The 22,751-nt window shown below is 45.7% G+C and overlaps 1 protein-coding gene across 1 annotated transcript in view; it reads left to right on the forward strand.

Annotated features, from left to right (window-relative positions):
- The window catches only part of AKAP9 (A-kinase anchoring protein 9), a 357,327-nt gene that overhangs the window by 47,186 nt on the left and 287,390 nt on the right, over window positions 1-22,751 (forward strand). The window contains exons 7-9 of the mRNA XM_075316166.1: window positions 3,162-3,359; window positions 12,414-14,708; window positions 19,593-19,797. Coding sequence (XP_075172281.1) covers window positions 3,162-3,359; window positions 12,414-14,708; window positions 19,593-19,797 — 2,698 coding nt within the window. The remainder of the gene's footprint in view (window positions 1-3,161; window positions 3,360-12,413; window positions 14,709-19,592; window positions 19,798-22,751) is intronic.

Genomic DNA, 22,751 nt, shown 5'->3' on the forward strand with positions numbered 1-22,751 from the left:
TATTATTTTTTGTTATATTTTTATATTATATATATATATATATATATATATATATATATATATATATATTTATATTTAGTAGAATTAGTTTATATTAGTAGAAATAACGATGTTTACAGGGATTGTCCGGTTACGGCATATTTATGACCATTTTCTCAGGTCTTGATAGTGAATTACTTTAAAAGTCGGATTTGCGGCCTGTTCGTGAGTCTTCATTTTATGATCGAGAGGTCATCAATGCTGGGTCATCACTGATCACTTGTTATTTACTCTGGTGGCTGCCCAATATTTTTTTGGGTAGTTGTCATGCTAGGTACGGGGAAGTACCAAGCACACGGTGAAAGGGAAGGGAAACCCTGTGTCTAGGGAAAGGGAAGATGGTGACCCTTGACCAAACCTACTGCTGGTACCTGTGGTACCTCACCACCCTAGATAGGTTCCTCACCCATGCACCAAGCCAGATACCTTACCCAAGTTATGACTAAAAAAGTAAAGACAAAAAACTAGGAAACCCAGAATGTTACCAGAGTGGTTGGAATCTCAGTGAACTGCAAACCTAACACACAACTAGAAGTAGCTGTGGGACGTGCCTACGATGACCTGGTCGCCTCGACACAGCCGGAGAACAAATTATTCCTAGAGAGAGAAATACAGGAGAGGCTAATCTGCCTCTGAGCAGTCCCCAAAGGTATAGATAGCCCCCACATATAGAGATGATGGTGATGTAGGAAAACACAATACACAGGTAGAAAACAGATTCAGCAAAGATGAGGCCCAAACTATCTAAATAGGAACGGACAGGAAAGAGCACTGTCTGCAGTTGTGCAATACCCTAGAAAAAGAACCAACACTCCTGATATGGAAAAATACTGAGTCCACACATACTCTCCCCCACTAGATCCGTACTCAGGTGTTACTGGGATCCAAACAAAACACTAATATAGTGGAGGGACTGAAATTAGTATCAAGCATGACAAAACAAAAGACATAGCAGGGAATGATCCAACTCCACCCAGAACTCCACACAGGCAAAATCAGGAAATAAGCCTTTGTACCTAAACAGAAAAAACAACAAGAAAGTGGAAACCACCAGCAGATGTGCAAAGACAAAACTTATCTGAAAGGAGTTCTGGTAGACACAGAAGAAGGGCTGGCTTCAGAATGTCCTTAGCACACAGAAGACAACTTTGAGCACCGGCAAGGAACAAGAGAACACTACTCAGTTATATAGGCCCAGTCAGAACGACCTGATTGCCAATCTTCCTCTGCTGTCTAGTTTCTATTCAGCAAGCCAAGTTCACTACCAGCACTGACCGCAGGAAAGAGCCTCAAACTAAAATCTAGTCCAAATGTATTCACAACATTATCCCCGGTGCTGGACCCTAAATGGGGAACGGGTGAGATGAGTTCTTCATCAACCTCACTAAACACTATAGAAGACACAACCAGGACACACAGGGGGAAAAGCATGAGCTACTTATCATTAGATGACTCAGGTAGTTCAGCAAATTTTTCTGCAACGATACCACAGAGGATTACAAGCCGCCTGCTTTCACCCAGGGCTTGAATAAACTGAAGAATATCACCTGCACCAGTCTAAAGGAAAGCCCCAAGAGAATACTGATGAGCAGCAGCTGGGTGGAAGGCGAGCTCCTGCTGGGTCCAAAAGCAGGAAAGCTACCTATACCATGAATACTGACAGCCGGAACAATGGAATGTCAGGGAGCATTGTGCGCAACCAAATGCTGTGACCTACTATGGCCAGAAACCACATGATTGTCTGTCACCCATGACACACCCGTGACAGTACTGTTCTGCGGTATCCAGAAGTGGCTTTTCCAAATGGAGCTACGCTCAAATTATTCCCATTAAGTGGCCGCCAGAGTAAGTAGAAGGTGATTGGTTGGGATCCCGGGGGTCAGACTCCCAAAGTATCTCATATTGATGACCTTTACTGTGGATAGGTCATCAGTGTAAGTGGGAGGACAAACCCTTTTAAGAATCAAAAGAAGAAATCTATATCCGCTTACCCTGAGAAGCTTGTGATAGCCCATATCAAAGTGCCTTAGTGGATCAAAGGAGGGCAGGTACTCGGATCCATGTGTCTGGTGTCCACAGAGTGAAGGTTTAGGAAGGTGAGAAGACTCCTGATGCGTTTCGGACAGGATCCTTAATCATAGGTATGATTAAGGACCCTGTCCGAAATGCGTCAGGCGTCATCTCATATTAATCACACTATGTATTAATCGTACTCATTAAAAATGAGTTTTAACCAAGCCTGGTGCTGTACCCCGCCTTCCTATACCTTTTAAGAATCACTAACACATCACAGCATGTGCCAAAAATGTTTGATCCAACCATTTCGATCAACAACTATCCCTAGAACCGTGTAGTCTCCTTCAGCAGTTGTATTTTCATTGATCTGTCCGTTGCTTATAAATAAGCAGTGAAAACATGTATGGAAATTTGATTACAGGAGCTGACTACACAGATTGTAGTCTGTTACCATAGAGATGAACAGACCTGCACAGGAACTGTAGGCACAAAATGGTCAGAACAAAAAAAAAAAATAACAAAAAAAAATATATATATAATATATATATATATATATATATATATATATATATATATATATATTGTATAAAAAAAATAAATAAATATATATATATATATATATATATATATATATATATATATATATATATATATATATATATGAAATTAAAAAATATCTAATTCTATATATATATATATATATATATATATATATATATATATATAATAAAAAATTAAATATATTATATATATGATAAAAAATTTAAAAAATATATAATTTTATATATATTTAAAACATATATAAAAAAATGTAATTTTATTTATATATATATTTATATATATATGTATATATATATATATATATATTTATATATATAAAATAAAAAAAATTAAGGCCTTATGCAAAGTTGCTTGACTGGTAATTCCCATCTCCAATATCCTATCCCAATACGTAATACTACAAATAAAATGTAATAAGATTGTTGTAACGTGATAATTAAAGAGGTAAGCAAAAACAAAGAGCAAATAAACGCAAAACCATCCAGAATCTCTGTATCTGGGGCGGTGGGACCACGTTATTAATATGAATACTTCTTGTTGAGCAGCTACAGGCCGGCGAGACGTTGAGGAACAGCAGCCACTCGAGCACCGCGGCAGATCTCCTTCAGTCGAAGCACCAAATCCTCACCTATCAGCAGCAGCTGGAGGAGCGGGACCAACACCGGAAGCGTTGCCAGAAGGAGAATGAGGACTTGCAGGCACAGGTTATGTCTCTGCAGGATCAGATTCATGCTGTACAGCAGGTCTGTATCAGAAAAAAAAACAGATCCTTATGCAACATTTATTGTATCTTTCGGACTATAAGACGCATCTAAGTTTTAGAGGAGAAAAATAGTAAAAAAAATTAGAAGCAAAAAATGTGTTCATGACACCCTCTTATGGGGGGGGCAATAGTAATCTGCTGCTGATATTGTAATGGGGGCAATGTCCCCAATTCTGTACTAATGCCCCCATTGTGGTACACGTGACCACCACTTTGGTACATTTTTGGTACGTGTCCCCCCCCCCCCTGTATATTGGTACGTGTCTTGTCACCCCCCCCCCTGTGTATTGGTACGTCTCCCCCCCCTGTGTATTGGTACATGTCCCCCCCCCTGTGTATTGGTACGTGTCCCCCCCCCCTGTGTATTGGTACGTTCCCCCCCTGTGTATTGGTATGTGTCCCCCCCCCCCCCCGTGTATTGGTATGTGCCCCCCCCGTGTATTGGCATGTGTCCTGCCCCCGTGTATTGGTATGTGTCTCCCCCTCCCCCGTGTATTGGTATGTGTCCCCCCCCCCTGTGTATTGGTATGCATCCCCCCCGTGCATTGGTATGTGTCCCCCCCCCCCCCCCATGTATTGGTACGTGTCTCTCCCACCCCCCCCCCCCCCTCACCATTTTGCTACATATCTCCTCCACTCCCCATTTTGGTACATGTCTTCTCCCCCCCCTCTCCATTTTGGTACATGTGTCTTCCCCCCCCCCCCCCCCTCCCAGCTTTAGTACATGTGTCTTCCCCCCTCCCCACTTTGGTACATGTCCCCCCCCCCCCCACACTTTGGTGCATGTGTCTTCCCTCCTCCCCATTTTGGTACATGTGTCCCTGTCATGGTTCCAAGGCGTCCTCTTTTGATACCGGCCACTGACTTCGGGGCAGTGTTTGACGTTGCTGCCATGCGACCCCAGTCACACACCGATATCAACTGCTAGCTAATCCAAAATTAATATTCACTGCTCCCCATAGATTATGGGCATCGGGAGCAGTGAATATTCATTTTTTTTTTCTTTTTCTTTTAAATAGCGGACACGCAATTGCCCCAGCCGCTGCAGAACACCAGTGGCTGGGGGTTAACACATTAACTCTATTAAAGAGAATGAATACCTGCTCCTCCCCATGCCCATAATCCTGCACGCCTCTCGGCGCCAGTGTCAGTGCAGAGAGGGTGAATATTAACTCCCTTTTAATACCAGGCACATGTGTTAACCTCAGCCACCACTGCTGCCTGCTCCTGCTTCCTGTGACCCCCGCTTCACCACCGCCTTCCCCCACGCAGCAATTCGGACTACAAGACACACCCCCTACAAGTTTTGGGTGGAAAAAAGTTCTCCTCCCTCCATAGACTTTAATGGCTTACTGTAATCTCATCCGTCAGTGAGCTGGATTTTAGTTGTTTTTCATAGTGAATGATGAGTACAAGAGGAGAAATGGCTCGTAAGTGGAGAAAGAAGCAGAATTCTCTGATTTAGATAGATGATAAATTTATTTGTATTTACTTGTACTTTTGATTTATGCAAAATTTGAGGTAGTGGGTGCCATTTGCACTTTCTCTGAACCAGCTTTACCATATGACAATGATTTTAAATTAATGGTAATATCAAAATTGTCATGTCAATGTACATTATACACTTCCGTCACATTCAGCAGCTAGGGTCTCTGAATCGCCCCCATTATGTCTAAAGCATTGGGATCTATAGACAGATTGCTCCTTCTGACACCATTGCTGTATGGATGGTTGTAGATGACGGAGGTCCCTGCGGTTTGCCGCCCCAAGCTCAGGTTGGTTTCAGGTTTCCCCATGCTGGTTACACCCCCCCAAAAAATGTCATCTAGGTAACGCATTTCCGATCACATCTTTCCAGCTTTAGTAAAAAAATAATTTTGTAACAACACAGCAAATATTTCTGGCGTTATTGTATGTATTAATATTTATAGTATCTTATCTCCTTATAGTATTTTCTATATTAGTAACGGTAAGTAATTCCACCTCGGGGGCACAAATAGGCAGAATTTAGGCTTTACTTATATAACTATGAAATAGGTCATCCATGGTGAGTGCGCAGCCACACGCAATCGCTCTGAATCCAACACAATCCTGCCCAGGCCATAAAACCTGTCCGTCCTGTTCACATCACGCTTTCTTTCTCTATTTTAGGTATTTTGCTGGAAAAGCCTCCTATAATATATACAGTGCCTTGATAAAGTATTTGCCCCCCTTGAATTTTTCAGCCTTTTCCCACATTTCAGGCTTCAAACATAAAGATAAAAATGTTAATGTTCCGGTGAAGAATCAACAACAAGTGGACACAATTGTGAAGTTGAACGAAATTTATTGCTTATTTTAAACTTTTGTAAAAAATAAAAAACTGAAAATTGTGGCGTGCAATATTATTCAACCCCTTTACTTTCAGTGCAGTAAACTCACTCCAGAAGTTCATTGAGGATCTCTGAATGATCCAATGTTGTCCTAAATGACTGATGATGATAAATATAATCCCCTGTGTGTAATCAAGTCTCTCTATAAATGCACCTGCTCTGTGATAGTCTCAGTGTTCTGTATAAAGCACAGAGAGCATCATGAAGACCAAGGAACACAACAGGCAGGTCCGTGATACTGTTGTGGAGAAGTTTAAAGCCGGATTTTGTTACAAAAAGATTTCCACAACTTTAGACATCCCAAGGAGCACTGTGCAAGCGATCATATTGATATGGAAGGAGTATCATACCACTGCAAATCTACCAAGACCCGGCCGTCCATCCAAACTTTCATCTCAAACAAGGAGAAGACTGATCAGAGATGCAGCCAAGAGGCCCATGATCACTCTGGATGAACTGCAGAGATCTACAGCTGAGGTGGGAGAGTCTGTCCATAGGACAACAATCAGTCGTACACTGCACAAATCTGGCCTTTATGGAAGAGCGGCAAGGAGAAAGCCATTTCTCAAAGATATCCATAAAAAGTGTTGTTTACAGTTTGCCACAAGCCACCTGGAGACACCAAACATGTGGAAGAAGGGGCTCTGATCAGATTAAACCAAAATCAAACTATTTGGGCACAATGCCAAACTATATGTTTGGTGTAAAAGCAACACAGCTCATCACCCTGAACACACCATCCCCACTGTCAAACATGGCGGTGGCAGCATCATGGTTTGGGCCTGCTTTTGTTCAGCAGGGACAGGGAAGATGGTTAAAATTGATGGGAAGATGGATGGAGCCAAATACAGGACCATTCTTGAAGAAAACCTGTTGGAGTCTGCAAAAGACCTGAGACTGGGACGGAGATTTGTCTTCCAACAAGACAATGATGCCAAACATAAAGCAAAATCTACAATGGAATGGTTCACAAATAAACGTATCCAGGTGTTAGAATGGCCAAGTCACAGTCCAGACCTGAACCCAATCGAGAATCTGTGGAAAGAGCTGAAAACTGCTGTTCACAAACGCTCTCCATCCAACCTCACTCAGCTCCAGCTGTTTACAAAGGAAGAATGGGCGAGAATTTCAGTCTCTCGATGTGCAAAACTGATAGACACATACCCCAAGAGACTGCAGCTGTAATCACAGCAAAAGGGGGCGCTACAAAGTATTAACTTAAAGGGGACGAATAATATTGCACGCCCCAATTTTCAGTTATTTATTTTTTATAAAAGTTTAAAATAAGCAATAAATGTCGTTCAACTTCACAATTGTGTCACTTGTTGTAGATTCTTCACCAAAACATTAACATTTTTATCTTTATGTTTGAAGCCTGAAATGTGGGAAAAGGTGGAAAAATTTCAAGGGGCCGAATACTTTCGCAAGGCACTGTATATGGTCCATACACTATAATAGCATCCCAGATATATCATGGACTATAAGACAAATCTGCTTCTTTCTCCTTCGCGATTGATTTTTCAATCTTAATTCACATCTGTGTTCAGTGAAGGCAGGTTTTTCCCATTACTGAGATAGGAGATGACACTTGGTGATCATAAGACTCTATGGAGAGGGGGAGGAGTTACACATTCTGCTGCAAGTTCTTTTGAACCGACAGTTACACTTTAAATTCAAATTCCCTGAATACAGACTTAACAGTTTCTCCCAATTTTTGGGAGTGAAAGATCAGTCCAGGAGGTGAAAGAAGCAAATTTGTCTAATAGGATATATTACAAAGTTCATTATTTTCATTTATACTATTGATTTATGAAATAAAAAAAATAAGATGGGGTTACCCTTTAAATCGTCTTTTGCCACATGTGTGCAGATCAGGACGGTGACACAGCGGCGTGACTTTTCTCAAGATATTTGGTTAATTTTTAACTTCACGAATGTGATGTTATCAAGAATGATCACGTAATTACTTGTAAGAGATAACTTTTTGAGGCGTGTGAGGGAGAAAGCACAAGTCGGAGACTTTCCTTGCTGAGAAATATATGTAAATATGCCGGAAGGAGCTGATAACTGTGAAATATGAGAAATCTGTGCATTGATATATTAGTTATGAGTGATGGTATACTAGATATAGAAAGATAGATATGTGCTCATAGATAATGCTGAGATTGAGCAGATAAATGGGGGTGCAAACCTCTGCAACCTGGTTCATAGTAATGATCCAAACAATACAGTAAGGGCGCTCCAAACTGCAAAAAAAAGGGGGTAGACATTAATTTGTACCGCAGGGACGTTTCAGACCAAACTTGCGTAAAGTCTTACTAAAGTCTTTTGCTTTTTGATGCGCTGCCTCCCTTTATTATTTGGATTAGATAGTGGATGGAAAGAGAGAAGGTTCATAGATATCAGATGATGGGTGGATTTCGGATAAATGGCTAGTTACATGGGTAGATTTTAGATCTATAGATGTTTATAGTATAGATATGGATGGGTGCAAGGTGGACGTCTAGATGGATGCGAGGTAGGCGTCTGGATTGGGTGCGAGGTGGGCGTCTGGATTGGGTGCGAGGTGGGCGTCTGGATTGGGTGCGAGGTGGACGCCTGGATTGGGTGCGAGGTGGGTGTCTGGATTGGGTGCGAGGTGGGTGTCTGGATTGGGTGCGAGGTGGGTGTCTGGATTGGGTGCGAGGTGGGCGTCTGGATTGGGTGCGAGGTGGACGTCTGGATGGGGGTGAGGTGGGCGTCTGGATGGGGGCGAGGTGGGCGTCTGTGCGCGAGGTGGGTGTCTGGATGGGTGCGAGGTGGTCGCCTGGATGGGTGCAAGGTGGTCGTCTGGATGGGTGCAAGGTGGTCGCCTGGATGGGTGCGAGGTGGGCAGCTATGAGGTCTAGATGGGCATGATATGGACCGCTATGTTTAGACACTAATTTGTACCGCAGGGATGTTTCAGACCAAGCTTGCGTAGAGTAAAGTCTTACTAAAGTCTAAAGTTTTTGCTTTTTGATGCGCTGCTTCCCTTCATCATTTGGATTAGATAGTGGATGGAAAGAGAGAAGATCCATAGATATCAGATGATGGGTGGATTTCGGATAAATGGCTGGTTACATGGGTAGATTTTAGATCTACAGATGTTTATATTATAGATATGGATGGGTGGAGAGATCTAAAGAGAAAAGGGTAGAAATTGAGAAGAATAGATAAATATTAGAGACGTAGCAGATTGAAGGGTTACAGATGGAAAGACGATCCATGGATATCAGATATGGAGATATCAGACAGATAAGAAAGAAATGGATCTTAGATGGATAGATTTTATATTTAATTTTTAGATAGACATTAGAGATTGATATGAGATAGATGTGGAAGGAGAGATGGACAGAGGTATGGATAGATCACAAGAGAGATATTTGATGGATAATTATTAGAAACATGACATACTGTAGATATCACATGGCTATATAGCTAAATACAGTAGACAGATATGAGAAGTGATATGGATGTATAGAAGGACTACTTGGAGATATAGAAGTGACTGATGTATACATGGGGGTGAGGTGGACGTCTAGATGGGGGTGAGGTGGACGTCTAGATGGGGGCGAGGTGGACGTCTAGATGGGGGCGAGGTGGACGTCTAGATGGGGGCGAGGTGGACGTCTAGATGGGGGCGAGGTGGACGTCTAGATGGGGGCGAGGTGGACGTCTAGATGGGGGCGAGGTGGACGTCTAGATGGGGGTGAGGTGGATGTCTAGATGGGGGCGAGGTGGAAGTCTAGATGGGTGCGAGGTGGGCGTCTGGATTGGGTGCGAGGTGGGCGTCTGGATTGGGTGCGAGGTGGACGCCTGGATGGGGGCGAGGTGGACGCCTGGATGGGGGCGAGGTGGACGCCTGGATGGGGGCGAGGTGGACGCCTGGATGGGGTGCGAGGTGGACGCCTGGATGGGGTGCGAGGTGGACGCCTGGATGGGGTGCGAGGTGGACGCCTGGATGGGGTGCGAGGTGGACGCCTGGATGGGGTGCGAGGTGGACGCCTGGATGGGGTGCGAGGTGGACGCCTGGATGGGGTGCGAGGTGGACGCCTGGATGGGGTGCGAGGTGGACGCCTGGATGGGGTGCGAGGTGGACGCCTGGATGGGGTGCGAGGTGGACGCCTGGATGGGGTGCGAGGTGGACGCCTGGATGGGGTGCGAGGTGGACGCCTGGATGGGGTGCGAGGTGGACGCCTGGATGGGGTGCGAGGTGGACGCCTGGATGGGGTGCGAGGTGGACGCCTGGATGGGGTGCGAGGTGGACGCCTGGATGTGGTGCGAGGTGGACGCCTGGATGGGGTGCGAGGTGGACGCCTGGATGGGGTGCGAGGTGGACGCCTGGATGGGGTGCGAGGTGGACGCCTGGATGGGGTGCGAGGTGGACGCCTGGATGGGGTGCGAGGTGGACGCCTGGATGGGGTGCGAGGAGGACGCCTGGATGGGGGCGAGGTGGGCGCCTGGATGGGGGCGAGGTGGGCGTCTGGATGGGGTGCGAGGTGGACGCCTGGATGGGGTGCGAGGTGGACGCCTGGCTGGGGTGCGAGGTGGACGCCTGGCTGGGGTGCGAGGTGGTCGCCTGGATGGGGTGCGAGGTGGTCGCCTGGATGGGGTGCGAGGTGGTCGCCTGGATGGGTGCGAGGTGGTCGCCTGGATGGGTGCGAGGTGGTCGCCTGGATGGGTGCAAGGTGGTCGCCTGGATGGGTGCGAGGTGGGCAGCTATGAGGTCTAGATGGGCATGATATGGACCGCTATGTTTAGACACTAATTTGTACCGCAGGGATGTTTCAGACCAAGCTTGCGTAGAGTAAAGTCTTACTAAAGTCTAAAGTTTTTGCTTTTTGATGCGCTGCTTCCCTTCATCATTTGGATGAGATAGTGGATGGAAAGAGAGAAGATCCATAAATCAGATGGGTGGATTTCGGATAAATGGCTGGTTACATGGGTAGATTTTAGATCTACAGATGTTTATATTATTGATATGGATGGGTGGAGAGATCTAAAGAGAAAAGGGTAGAAATTGAGAAGAATAGATAAATATTAGAGACGTAGCAGATTGAAGGGTTACAGATGGAAAGACGATCCATGGATATCAGATATGGAGATATCAGACAGATAAGAAAGAAATGGATCTTAGATGGATAGATTTTATATTTAATTTTTAGATAGACATTAGAGATTGATATGAGATAGATGTGGAAGGAGAGATGGACAGAGGTATGGATAGATCACAAGAGAGTTATTTGATGGATAATTATTAGAAACATGACATACTGTAGATATCACATGGCTATATAGCTAAATACAGTAGACAGATATGAGAAGTGATATGGATGTATAGAAGGACTACTTGGAGATATAGAAGTGACTGATGTATACATGGGGGCGAGGTGGACGTCTAGATGGGGGCGAGGTGGACGTCTAGATGGGGGCGAGGTGGACGTCTAGATGGGGGCGAGGTGGACGTCTAGATGGGGGAGAGGTGGACGTCTAGATGGGGGCGAGGTGGACGTCTAGATGGGGGCGAGGTGGACGTCTAGATGGGGGCGAGGTGGACGTCTAGATGGGGGCGAGGGGGACGTCTAGATGGGGGCGAGGGGGACGTCTAGATGGGGGCGAGGGGGACGTCTAGATGGGGGCGAGGGGGACGTCTAGATGGGGGCGAGGGGGACAGCTATGAGGTCTAGATGGGCGTGACGTCTAGATGGGCATGACGTGGACGGCTATGAGGTCTAGATGGGAATGACGTCTAGATGGGTATGTCGGCTAGATGGATATGACATGGATGGCTAGATGGTTATTATGTCCTAGATTGTTTTGATATGGACGTCTAGCTGGATATGATGTCTAGATAAGTATGATGTGGATGGCTAGATGCGTATGACATGTACATTTAGATGGGCATGACGGCTAGATGGTTATGATGTCCTAGATCGATATGAGGTGGATGTCTAGATGGATAAGAGGTCTAGATGGGTATGACAGCTCGATGGATATGATGGGGACGCCTAGATGGGTATGAAATCTAGATGGACATAACGGCTAGATGGATATAACGTGGACAGCTAGATGGGTATGACGTTCTAGATGGATATGATGTGGACGAATTTATTATTAAGACAGGAATGTATAAATAGATGGATGTATAGATGGAAACAATATAGATATAGATAAATGACATGGAAATATAGATGGGTATGGCTGTATTAACAGATATTCTATATTAGACATAATTCTAGATGAGGAGTAGGTAACACATTAGGGTAATACTATCACATATTGTGAGATTTTATTTTTTGCCTACACAATGAAATATTTGCATGTGTATATACAGGTCCTGAGCTGGACATAGGAGGAATCTTCTCAGGTCTCCTGGATCACACATGAGTAATATCGCTTTCTCTGGCCACCCAGTAACTTGTTATAATATTACCCAGTTACATTTGGGTCTAATAACCATGTATCTGTGCACATTGTGTACCTGTACAGAACAAAGACCCCCAGGACCCATATCCGTAGCCATCATACCAGGAGGGGGTGTTCCCACCTTAACAATCGTGCCGTAGAACAAAGCCTAAACTGTGATTGTAGTTCTGCTGTTTTGTCTTCAGCGCAATCTAAATCTCACGCTTCTCTTCAAGGAACAGCAGAGACAACTTGAATCATCCTATGAACAAAGGCTGAATGAGAAGGATTTGGCGGCCGATAGCCTGAAATCAGCCTTACACAATGAAGAAATCAAGTGTACAGAACTGCAAGAGAGAATCAGTGCGGCGGAGAAATCTGTCGATGAACTGCGAGAACAATTAACCCAGAAGAGCCTGGAAATAAATAGTCTCTCCGAAGAGCTAAACACTTCCAAACAAAGAGAGAGGAGATCCTCAGACGAAATCAAGCAGTTAATGGGCGCCGTGGAAGACCTTCAGAAAAAGCATCATAAAGACAGTCAGTCGGAGGCAGACCTCGTTCAGCGAATGGAATCGGAGACACAAAGAAAACTGGAGCAGCTTCAGGCAGAGCTAGACGAGATGTACGGGCAGCAAATTGTTCAGATGAAGCAGGAGCTGGTCAAGCAGCATTCGTTAGAAATCGAGAGGATCCATGCCCAGCACAAGCAAGAGCTGGACAACATCTCCACCCAGACGACCATCAACTTGACAAGCGAACGAATCGATGAACTCAATGCTGTCATTAGTGAATTAAATGCCAAGCTTCTACACTCTGACGAGCAGAGGATGAAAATGAAAGAAGAATTGGCCAAGAAACTTGAGGTCGTTTCATCGGAGAAATCCCACCTGCAAATGCAAATCGAGGATCTTATTCAGGACCTCTGTTTTGCCCGGGAGCAAATCCAAAAAGCCAAACTGAGCCTTAACGAAAAAGAAAACAAACTCAACGAAGCCAACAGTTTCTTGACCACCGTTGACGACCTCAAGGCAGAACTGGTTGCAGCCAAGGAATTTACCAAAGATTTAGAATCGAAACATGAAGCCGAGGTGACGAATTATAAAATTAAGTTAGAGATGTTAGAAAGGGAGAAGGATGCGGTATTGGATAGGATGGCGGAGTCTCAAGAAGCCGAACTGGAGAAACTTAGGACTTATTTCTTATTCAGTCAGGAAGAAGAACTCTTGAAACTACGAGAGGAGTTGACTCGAGAACATAATACCAATGTCGAAAACCTGAAAGATAATTTAGAAACCAAGCATAAAAACCAGATCGATCAGATGCAACACGAAATGACCCAAACCATCACTGCCATGCAGTCTGAAAAAGATAGCTTGATAACCAAACAAAATAACTTAATGCTGGAGATCTCAAAGCTTAAAGTTTCCCCGCAATCGGTCAACGATCCAAAGTTGGAAGAGATGATTATTCAGGTTAACGAACTGCAGAAGGAGTTGGCCTGTCTTAGAAGAGAGGAAAAAGAGAAGGGAAGTATCGAAGAAGAGGTTCAAGTTTTACACCTGAGAATCGAGGAACTTGAGAAACAAGTGGAAGGTGAAGATGTTCTACTGGAAAAACTGGCTGTTCTAGAGACTGAAAATAGACTCCTCAAGGATGAAAATGATGCCTTACAGACTAGGACAAAAGACCGTAACACTGAAAACCACGAGGACCTTACCGAAATAGCTAATTTAGACTTAAAAAAGCAGATTGATGTTCTCTCAACTGAAAATCAACGACTGAGGAACTCCGAGCTTCAGCTGAAAGAAGAAATTGAAAAACAGAAGAACACATTTTCTTTTGCCGAAAAGAACTTTGAGGTCAACTTTCATGAACTTAAAGATGAATATACCTTCCTGGCAAAGGAAAAAGCACAATTAGAAGACAGTAAATCAAAGCTGGAAGAAGAGTATAGATTAAGGTTCGAAACCTTAAAAGATGAACTTGCTGAGCTGAAAGAAGAGTCTTCTAAATCGACCAAATCTGATCAACTCCTTGTTGCAGACGTCGTTGAGAAAGATACAACGGAATTAATGGAAAAGCTAGAAATTGCCCAGCGGGATAAGCAAGAATTATCGCGAAAGCTTACCTGTTTCTCAGAAGAATTGCAGTTAAAGCAGAATGAAATTAACCAGTTAAAGGAAAAAGTGAAATCATTGACTTTAGAAAGAGATCGTGATAAGTTGGAGGATGAATCGTGTACGAGACACAGTGAGGATGTCCCGAGAGCTGTCAATAGCCAAACTGTTGTGTCGAACGACGGTTCCGGGACTTGTGTCGGTCTGGTTGAGAGTCGCCAATTATATGGATCGCCACAATTTGGTGATCTCCAAAAAGAAGTTCAAGACGCGTTAGTGGAAAAAGAGTCCCTTGTACAGAAGTTGCAAGAGCTGACCGGTAAACTGGAAGCTGAAACGTCGCTGGTGGAACGCACACGACTAGAAAGAGACGAGCTTCAACGAAAAGTGGATACAGTCGTCCAGGAGCAGGTAGGTGGCCTACCCCAAATTATAGAATTGTTTCGAAGATTAATTTTGTAATGATACTGTCCCATAATTGTTTTGATACAACAGATACGATTAGCCATCACCTCTCCATATGTGATGGGTAAACGGCCTGATTTACCAACGTTGTCAAGCTAAGACTTTATTTTTTTTTTTTATAGATGGGGAATATAACAATTTTGGACATATCCCTTAAACAAACTTTTGAACAGACTATTAGAAACTGAATTGGGACGAATGATCATTAATACTAATCTGTCCTTATTAGAACCAGGAAAACAGGAGCTTTAAAAGCCAATTATAAAATTATTTTTTATTTAATTTAAAACACAGTAAAACCACATATAATAAACATTCATAGAAACAGTGGTAAGAAGTGCTACTTGAAAGGGAACACCCACAAGCATGTGAGAGACAGGGGCTAGGAGTTATATAGACAGAATACTAGGGAGCCCAAGTAATGTTAAATAATGCAAGTTGTCTAATGAAGCCATCAGAAGTGACAGGTTCAGACACTTGCTTATTTGTAATCATAAATTGATCAGCAGCTTACCCATAGTTAGTACGCCTCACCCCCGTGTCCACATGAAACAAAAAACCCTACAACGCGCGTTTCGCGACGCACAGTGTCAGCTTCCTCAGGGCGGGGAAGCTGACACTGTGCGACGCGAAACGTGTGTTGGAGGGACACAAGGGTTAGGCGTACTAACTATGGGTAAGCTGCTTATACACCACTCCAATGACATTCTAGTGAAACTCTTCACACCCACCCCCCCGTAACATTTCTCCTGCAAACACAATGAGGAGCCTTCCTTAAAGAGTTATTCCCATCTCCAACATCCTATCCCAATATGTAGTAGGTGTAGTAATAATAATAGCAATTACCTCCAATTAGAAATGTAGTATAGTTGTCCTGATATAGCCATGTCTTTTACCTCATGAGCAGGGCATTGCAGCTTTGGCATCCATGGTAATTCATATAGTGACAGTTAGTTATTCCTGGTTGTAATCATGGATGCCTAAGCTGAAATGCCCTGTATATGAGGTAAGAGACTGGCACACTAGTTACGGGGAAGTACCAAGCAAAAGGGAAGGGAAACCCTGTATCTAGGAAAAGGGAAGATGGTGACCCCTGACCAAGACTACTGCTGGTCTCTGGGGTCCCTCACCACCCTAGATAGGTTCTGCACCTATGCTCCGAGCCGGATACCCGACCCTAGGTATCCCTAGTGCTGGGCCCTAAATGGGGAACCGATGGAATAAGCTCTTTGTAAACCCCCACTAAACGCTAAAGGAGGACACACAGGGGAAAAATGCACAAAATACTACACGTAGTCTACAGATAACTCGGGAAGAAGTTCAGCAAAGTTTTCAGCAACGATACTACAGATGTGTACAAGCCACCTGCTTGCAACCAGAGCTAGAAAGAACTGAAAATACCAGCGCCAGTCCTGAAAAGGAAGGGGTATATAATCACCAAGATAATACTGATGATCAGCAGCTGGGTGGAAGGTGAGCGCCTGCTGGGTCCAAAAGGGAGACAGATGAATCCAGCATGAAAGCTACCTATACCAATGAATACTGACAGCAAGGACAATGGAAAGTCAGGGAGCAATATGCAGAGCCCAAAGCCCAAAACGCTGTGACCTTCTATGGCCAGAAACCACCCGTGACAGACATGACTATATCACGAGAACTATACTACATTTCTAATTGGAAGTATTTGCAAATATTATTATTTTTACACCTAGTACATATTGGGATAGGATCTTGGAGATGGGAATACCCCTTTAAATTTGAAAGAATGTATACACATAATAAATATAATGACAAGCCATGACACGTTTTTTCCGTTGCGTGTAGATAGGTGTCCCTGATTGCTGGTGCTGGCTGCTTCGTGTGGCTTCCCGGGCAGGCAGTTTTCGGTTCTTACGCATTCTCTCTTTGTGCCTCTTGTACTGATAGTAATTGTTTCGGTGACTCAGCCGATGCCATTTACATGCACAGCTTCAGCTCCTGCGTAATGAAATACATGTAAAGAATTCCAATGCGCTGGTTCATTTTTATTTATTTATTTTTTGTTCTTCAAATTTCTACAGTAGCATTAGGTTACATAGGTTGAAAAAGCCCCCGGTCCATCTAGTTCCCCCTTCCTCCACCGGTTCTACATTTGGTCACTAAGTCACTTCTAACCAACAATGTTGTGTTCTGAGGAAATCCTCCAGCCCTGATATAAAAGCTGTTATAGTATCTGCCATTACTACCTCTTGTGGTCGGCATTCCACAGTCTGACCGCTCTAACTGTAAAGAACCCTTTCCTATTTAGCTGCCGGAATCGCCTTCCTTCCACTCGCAGTGAGTGCCCCCTGGTCCTTAGTATTGTCTTCGGAAGGAATAAGTCATGTGCCAGTCCTTTATATTGACCACACATATATTTTTACATATAAATGAGATCTCCTCTGAGACGTCTTTTTCCCCACCTCTCATCATACGGGCGGCCTCCATTCCTTGTAGTAGTCTAGTTGCCCACCTTTGAACTGACTCTAACTTCTGAATGTCATTTTTAAAATATGGCACCCAAAACTGGATCCCGTATTCCAGATGTGGCCTCACAAGTGATTTATAGAGGGGTAACAATACGTTGGGATCACAGGATCTAATCTCTCTTTTTATACACCCTAGAATCTTGTTTGCTTTAGCAGCTGCTGCCTGACATTGAGTGCTGCTGCTCAGCTTATTTGTAATGACAATCCCCAAGTCCTTCTCCTGTTCTGTAGTCCCGAGTTTACTTCCATTTAATGTATACGCAGCTATAGGATTACTCCGTCCTAGGAGCATTACTTTACATTTATCAACATTAAATCTCATTTGCCAAGTATCTGCCCATTCTGACATCTTATCCAGATCTTTTTGTAATATTGTACTATCAAGATCAGTTTTAAATATCCTACATAGTTTGGTGTCCTCAGCAAAGACTGTCGGTGGGTTTCCAACGGCGATCATATCTCCAGAAGGTCTGCATCTCCATTAAGTTCATCCAAACCAAGATCTGTTCTGCAGATATTGCAGCCTTACATGTGCTCACATTAGCAAATTATGGATGCGAATGGTGTCCCTGGTCATCAGCTACAAGCTGTGGTACTAGGTCTGGTTTGTGTCCAGCTCGTGATTGGGGATGTGTGTGGAGGAGGCTGGATGAATACTCACTTTAATCGCTAAGCCATCCCGCATACATAGAGCGAGGAGGGGAATGGCTTAGCTATTAAAAAAAAGCAGCCAGATCCCCTCACACACATCCCTGATTATGGTCTCGTTTCAGGCACCCCACTGGCCAGGAATATGGTTCTGCCAAGTGGTTCATTTTTTATTTTTTTTTTTCACGATTTTCTAGGGGGATATTAGGGGAAGTGCACAATGTAGAGTTCTGCATAAAATGCAGGAGAATTGTTCTTTAATGGGACATGCAATGAGTTTTTTTTTGGGAGAAAAGGCAGCAGATTATTTGTTAATTGTCAAAGAAATCTCAGTGGAATCCAGTTTGCAGGAAAAAAACTTTCTATGCTGCTCTCCTACGTGTTTTTAGTTACTATACTGCCTTTTCCAGGCTTTGAGCAGTGCAAAAATGCTGTTAAGTCACTTTCTTTGCTCATTCTGTCCCAGTCTACACAGCAAAGCTTGAAAGTGAGCTGCAGAAAACTGGAAGTGTCAGCTCTAGACTGATTCTAGTGGCCAGTGTTAAAACTACATGTAAACATTCCTGTCTAAGTACATATTTCTTTACTCATTCTGTCCCAGTCTACACAGCAAAGCTGGAAAGTAATTGCAAAAAACTGACTCTAGTGGCCAGTGTTAAAACTGCATGTGAACAGGGCTGTCTAAGGACATATTTCTTTGTTCATTCTGTCCCAGGTTTCAGCAATTACTTTCCAGATTTGCTGTGTAGACTGGGACAGAATGAGCAAAGAAATATGTCCTTAGACTGCCCTGTTCACATGCAGTTTTAACACTGGCCACTAGAGTCAGTTTTCAGCAATTAGTTTACAGCTTTGCTGTGTAGACTGGGACAGAATGAGCAAAGAAATATATCTTTAGATGGCGCTGTTCACATGCAGTTTTAACACAGGCCACTAGAGTCAGACTAGAGCTGACACTTCCAGTTTTCTGCAGCTCACTTTCCAGCTTTGCTGTGTAGACTGGGACAGAATGAGCAAAGAAATATTTCCATAGACATCCCTGTTCAGATGCAATTTTAACACTGGCCACTAGAGTCAGTCTAGAGCCTACACTTCCAGTTTTCTGCATTTTCCAGCTTTGCCGTGTAGATTGGAAGTGTAGGCTCTAGACTGACTCTATTGGCCAGTGTTAAAATTGCATCTGAACAAGGCTGTCCAAGGACATCTTTCTTTGCTCATTCTGTCCCAGTCTACACAGCAAAGCTTGAAAGTGAGCTGCAGAAAACTGGAAGTGTCAGATCTAGACTGACTCTAGTTGCCAGTGTTGAAATTTCATCTGAACAGGGCTGTCTAAGGACATATTTCTTTGTTCATTCTGTCCCAGTCTACACAGCAAAGCTAGAAAGTAATTGCAGAAAACTGACTCTAGTGGCCAGTGTTAAAACTGCACGTGAACAGGGCGGTCTAAAGATTTATTTCTTTGCTCATTCTGTCCCGGTCTACACAGCAAAGCTGGAAAATAACTGCAGAAAATTGGAAGTGCTGGCTCTAGACTGACTCTAGTGGCCAGTGTTAAAACTGCACGTGGACAGGGCCGTCATATTTATAAATGTAGGGTTTCTATGTGAGGATGATGACATTGTGGCCCTCTGATATGGCGATTTGCTCACTTTCCCTGCCTGTATATACTGTGCAGGCTGAGCTGGCTCTGCAGCTGGAGGCGCAGCGTATCAGCCTTACCCAGATCCACCAGGCTCATCTGGAGCTGATCACGGATAACCTCCGAGGCGAGAGAGAGCAGGAGCTCCGCAGCCTGAGAGCGTCGCTGCTCGCCGATCAAGAACAAAGGATGCAAGAGCTGCGTCAGCAAGAATCCCCGAGCCGCGCGCCGCAGCAGACAGGTAACATGTGCACGGGGCTGAGGGCCGGGTCTGCTGGACTATACGTCACTGCCAAGTTTAGAGGGCAGAAAAATCAAACTAAAGAAGAACCCAAATTGTTATCCAGCAGATTTTATTATTACACCGCTGTATATCCTATATATATATATAATATAAAAGAGCCTAGAGTCATTCCTTACAGATCCTTCATTCTGCCTCCAAAGACAAAGCTCCTCTGCATCTCCACCTAAAGCAGGTGTAGAGCGGGGTAATAAATGTGATACCTAGTGGTCAAGAGCAATGAAGGAGTTAATGCAAGCTTCCCTAATGGTCTAGGGTAATGGAGAGGTTAATGCCGTAACCCTCGTTGTATAGGGTAGTGAAGGGGTTAATCAAAGCTTCCCTAATGGTCCATGATATTGGGGTGGTTTATTTCCCTCCTCTCCGATTGGTCTATGTTAGTGGTGGGGTTAATGACATCTGCCTTGTAGTTTAGGGTAGTGAAGGGGTTAATCAAAGCTTCCCTGATGGTCTAGGGTAGTAGAGGGGTAATGCTATATTCCCTCTTGGTGTAGGATAGTAGAGGGTTAATTCTAGCTTCCCTTACAGTGTATGGGGGGGTAATGCCGACCTTCCTGATGGTTCAGGATGGTGAAGGGTTAATGCCTGTTTCCCTAATAGTCTAGTGTAATGCAATGGTTATGCTACCTGCCCTTATGGCCCAGGATAGTAGATGGTTAATGTTATCTTCCCTAATAGATCATGGTATTGGTGGGTTGATGCCGGCGGGCTCCCTGACAGTCCAGAATGATGCCGACGGCATCCCTGACGGTCCAGGGTGATGCCGGCGGCGTACCTGATGGTCCAGGGTGATGCCGGCGGCGTCCCTGATGGTCCAGGGTGATGCCGGCGGCGTCCCTGACGGTCCAGAGTGATGCCGGCGGCGTCCCTGACGATCCAGAGTGATGCCGGCGGCGTCCCTGACGGTCCAGGGTGATGCCGGCGGCGTCCCTGACGGTCCAGGGTGATGCCGGTGGCATCCATGACTGTACAGGGTGATGCCGGCGGCGTCCCTGACGGTCCAGGGTGATGCCGGCGGCGTCCCTGACGGTCCAGGGTGATGCCGGCGGCGTCCCTGACGGTCCAGGGTGATGCCGGCGGCGTCCCTGACGGTCCAGGGTGATGCCGGCGGCGTCCCTGACGGTCCAGGGTGATGCCGGCGGCGTCCCTGACGGTCCAGGGTGATGCCGGCGGCGTCCCTGACGGTCCAGGGTGATGCCGGCGGCGTCCCTGCCGGTCCAGGGTGATGCCGGCGGCGTCCCTGCCGGTCCAGGGTGATGCCGGCGGCGTCCCTGACGGTCCAGGGTGATGCCGGCGGCGTCCCTGACGGTCCAGGGTGATGCCGGCGGCGTCCCTGACGGTCCAGGGTGATGCCGGCGGCGTCCCTGATGTCGTGTGATCAACTTTGAATATGAAAAATCCCCTTTAATTTCATCTTTCTTGTTAATTTGTCACTATCCCTCAAATTTAGAATGATTATTTCTGTAAATTTCCGACTTTCTTTTTCGCTCCTAATTGGGAGACCCAGACAGTGGGTGTATAGCTACTGCCTCTGGAGGCCGCACAAAGAACTACACTTAAAAGTGTAAGGCCCCTCCCCTTCTGGCTATACACCCTCCCGTAGGAGTACAGATTCCTCAGTTTTAGCTTTGTGCGCAAGGAGGTCAGACACGCACGCATAGCTCCATTGTTTTTAGTCAGCAGCAGCTGCTGACTATGTCGGATGGAAGAAAAGAGGGTCTATACAGACTCCCAGCATGCTCCCTTCTCACCCCACTTATGTCGGAGGTGTTTGTAAGGTTGAGGTACCCATTGCGGGTACGGCGGCAGGAGCCCACATGCTGATTCCTTCCCCATCCCTTTTTACAGGGCTCTGGGTGAAGTGGGATTTACCGGTCTCCAGGCACAGAGACCGTGCTCCATCTACAGCCCCTGGAGAAGATGCTGGATGGAGCGGAGTACATCAGGGACATGGCCCTGCTTCCTCAAGGTACTCTGTGTCCCCGTGTATCTGGCGCTCACACCGCAGCATGCTGGGTGTTGTAGTGCGCCGGGGGACATCAGCGCTGCGGCGCCTGTGCCATGGCCTCATTCAGCTTTGCTGAAGCAGGCACATTTATGGGAATAGGCTGCGCCGGCCGCTGGGACTGCGGCGCGGCTGGCACTTGTAGTGCGCCGGGGACTTCAGCGCGGCCTGCGTTTTTACGGCGGCCGCGCTGATAACTACAGTCCCCGGCTTTTGCGGCCTGCTTCCTTTCGTTCCCGCCCCCAGACCTGCCAGTCAGGAGAGGGGCGGGACGCTGCCCACGTCTAGAACTCGGTCGCGCCGGCCGCTCGAACAGCGGCGCGGCTGGCACTTGCGGTGCGCCGGGGACTTCAGCGCGGCCCGCGCTTTTACGGCGGCCGCGCTGATAACTCGAGTCCCCGGCTTTTGCGGCCTGCTTTCGTTCGTTCCCGCCCACAGACCTGCCAGTCAGGAGAGGGGCGGGACGCTGGCCAGTGCATCAGCGCTGAGGGCTGGAGTCGTTTTTACATACTCCAGCCCTCACAGTCAGCACAGAGGGGACACTGTTCCCGCACTTTTGTTTGGGAACTCCCACGGACCGCCCCTCTCCACAGAAGCCGGCAGCCATTCTTGCTGACACGCTGAGCTGCAGAGGGGAGCCGGGGAGACCCAGACAAGGCATTCTGCAGCCTCTTACCCGCTGTTCAGCGGGCGGTAAGCAGCCCTCAGGGCTCACCCCCTCTTGTGCTCGTAGTATTCTTAGTATTTTGTTTCTACAAATACTTTGTACTGCATAGCGCTGGTCGCCCTTTGGCTATAGACTCTCTCACATGCAGAGAGCCAGCAGCATGTCGCCCGTAAAACGCAAGGGTGCCAAGGCACAGACATTGTATGCTTCCTGCACCGCATG

This window comes from Anomaloglossus baeobatrachus, chromosome 6 (assembly GCF_048569485.1).
Source record: "Anomaloglossus baeobatrachus isolate aAnoBae1 chromosome 6, aAnoBae1.hap1, whole genome shotgun sequence".
In the NCBI taxonomy this organism is placed as follows: domain Eukaryota; kingdom Metazoa; phylum Chordata; class Amphibia; order Anura; family Aromobatidae; genus Anomaloglossus; species Anomaloglossus baeobatrachus.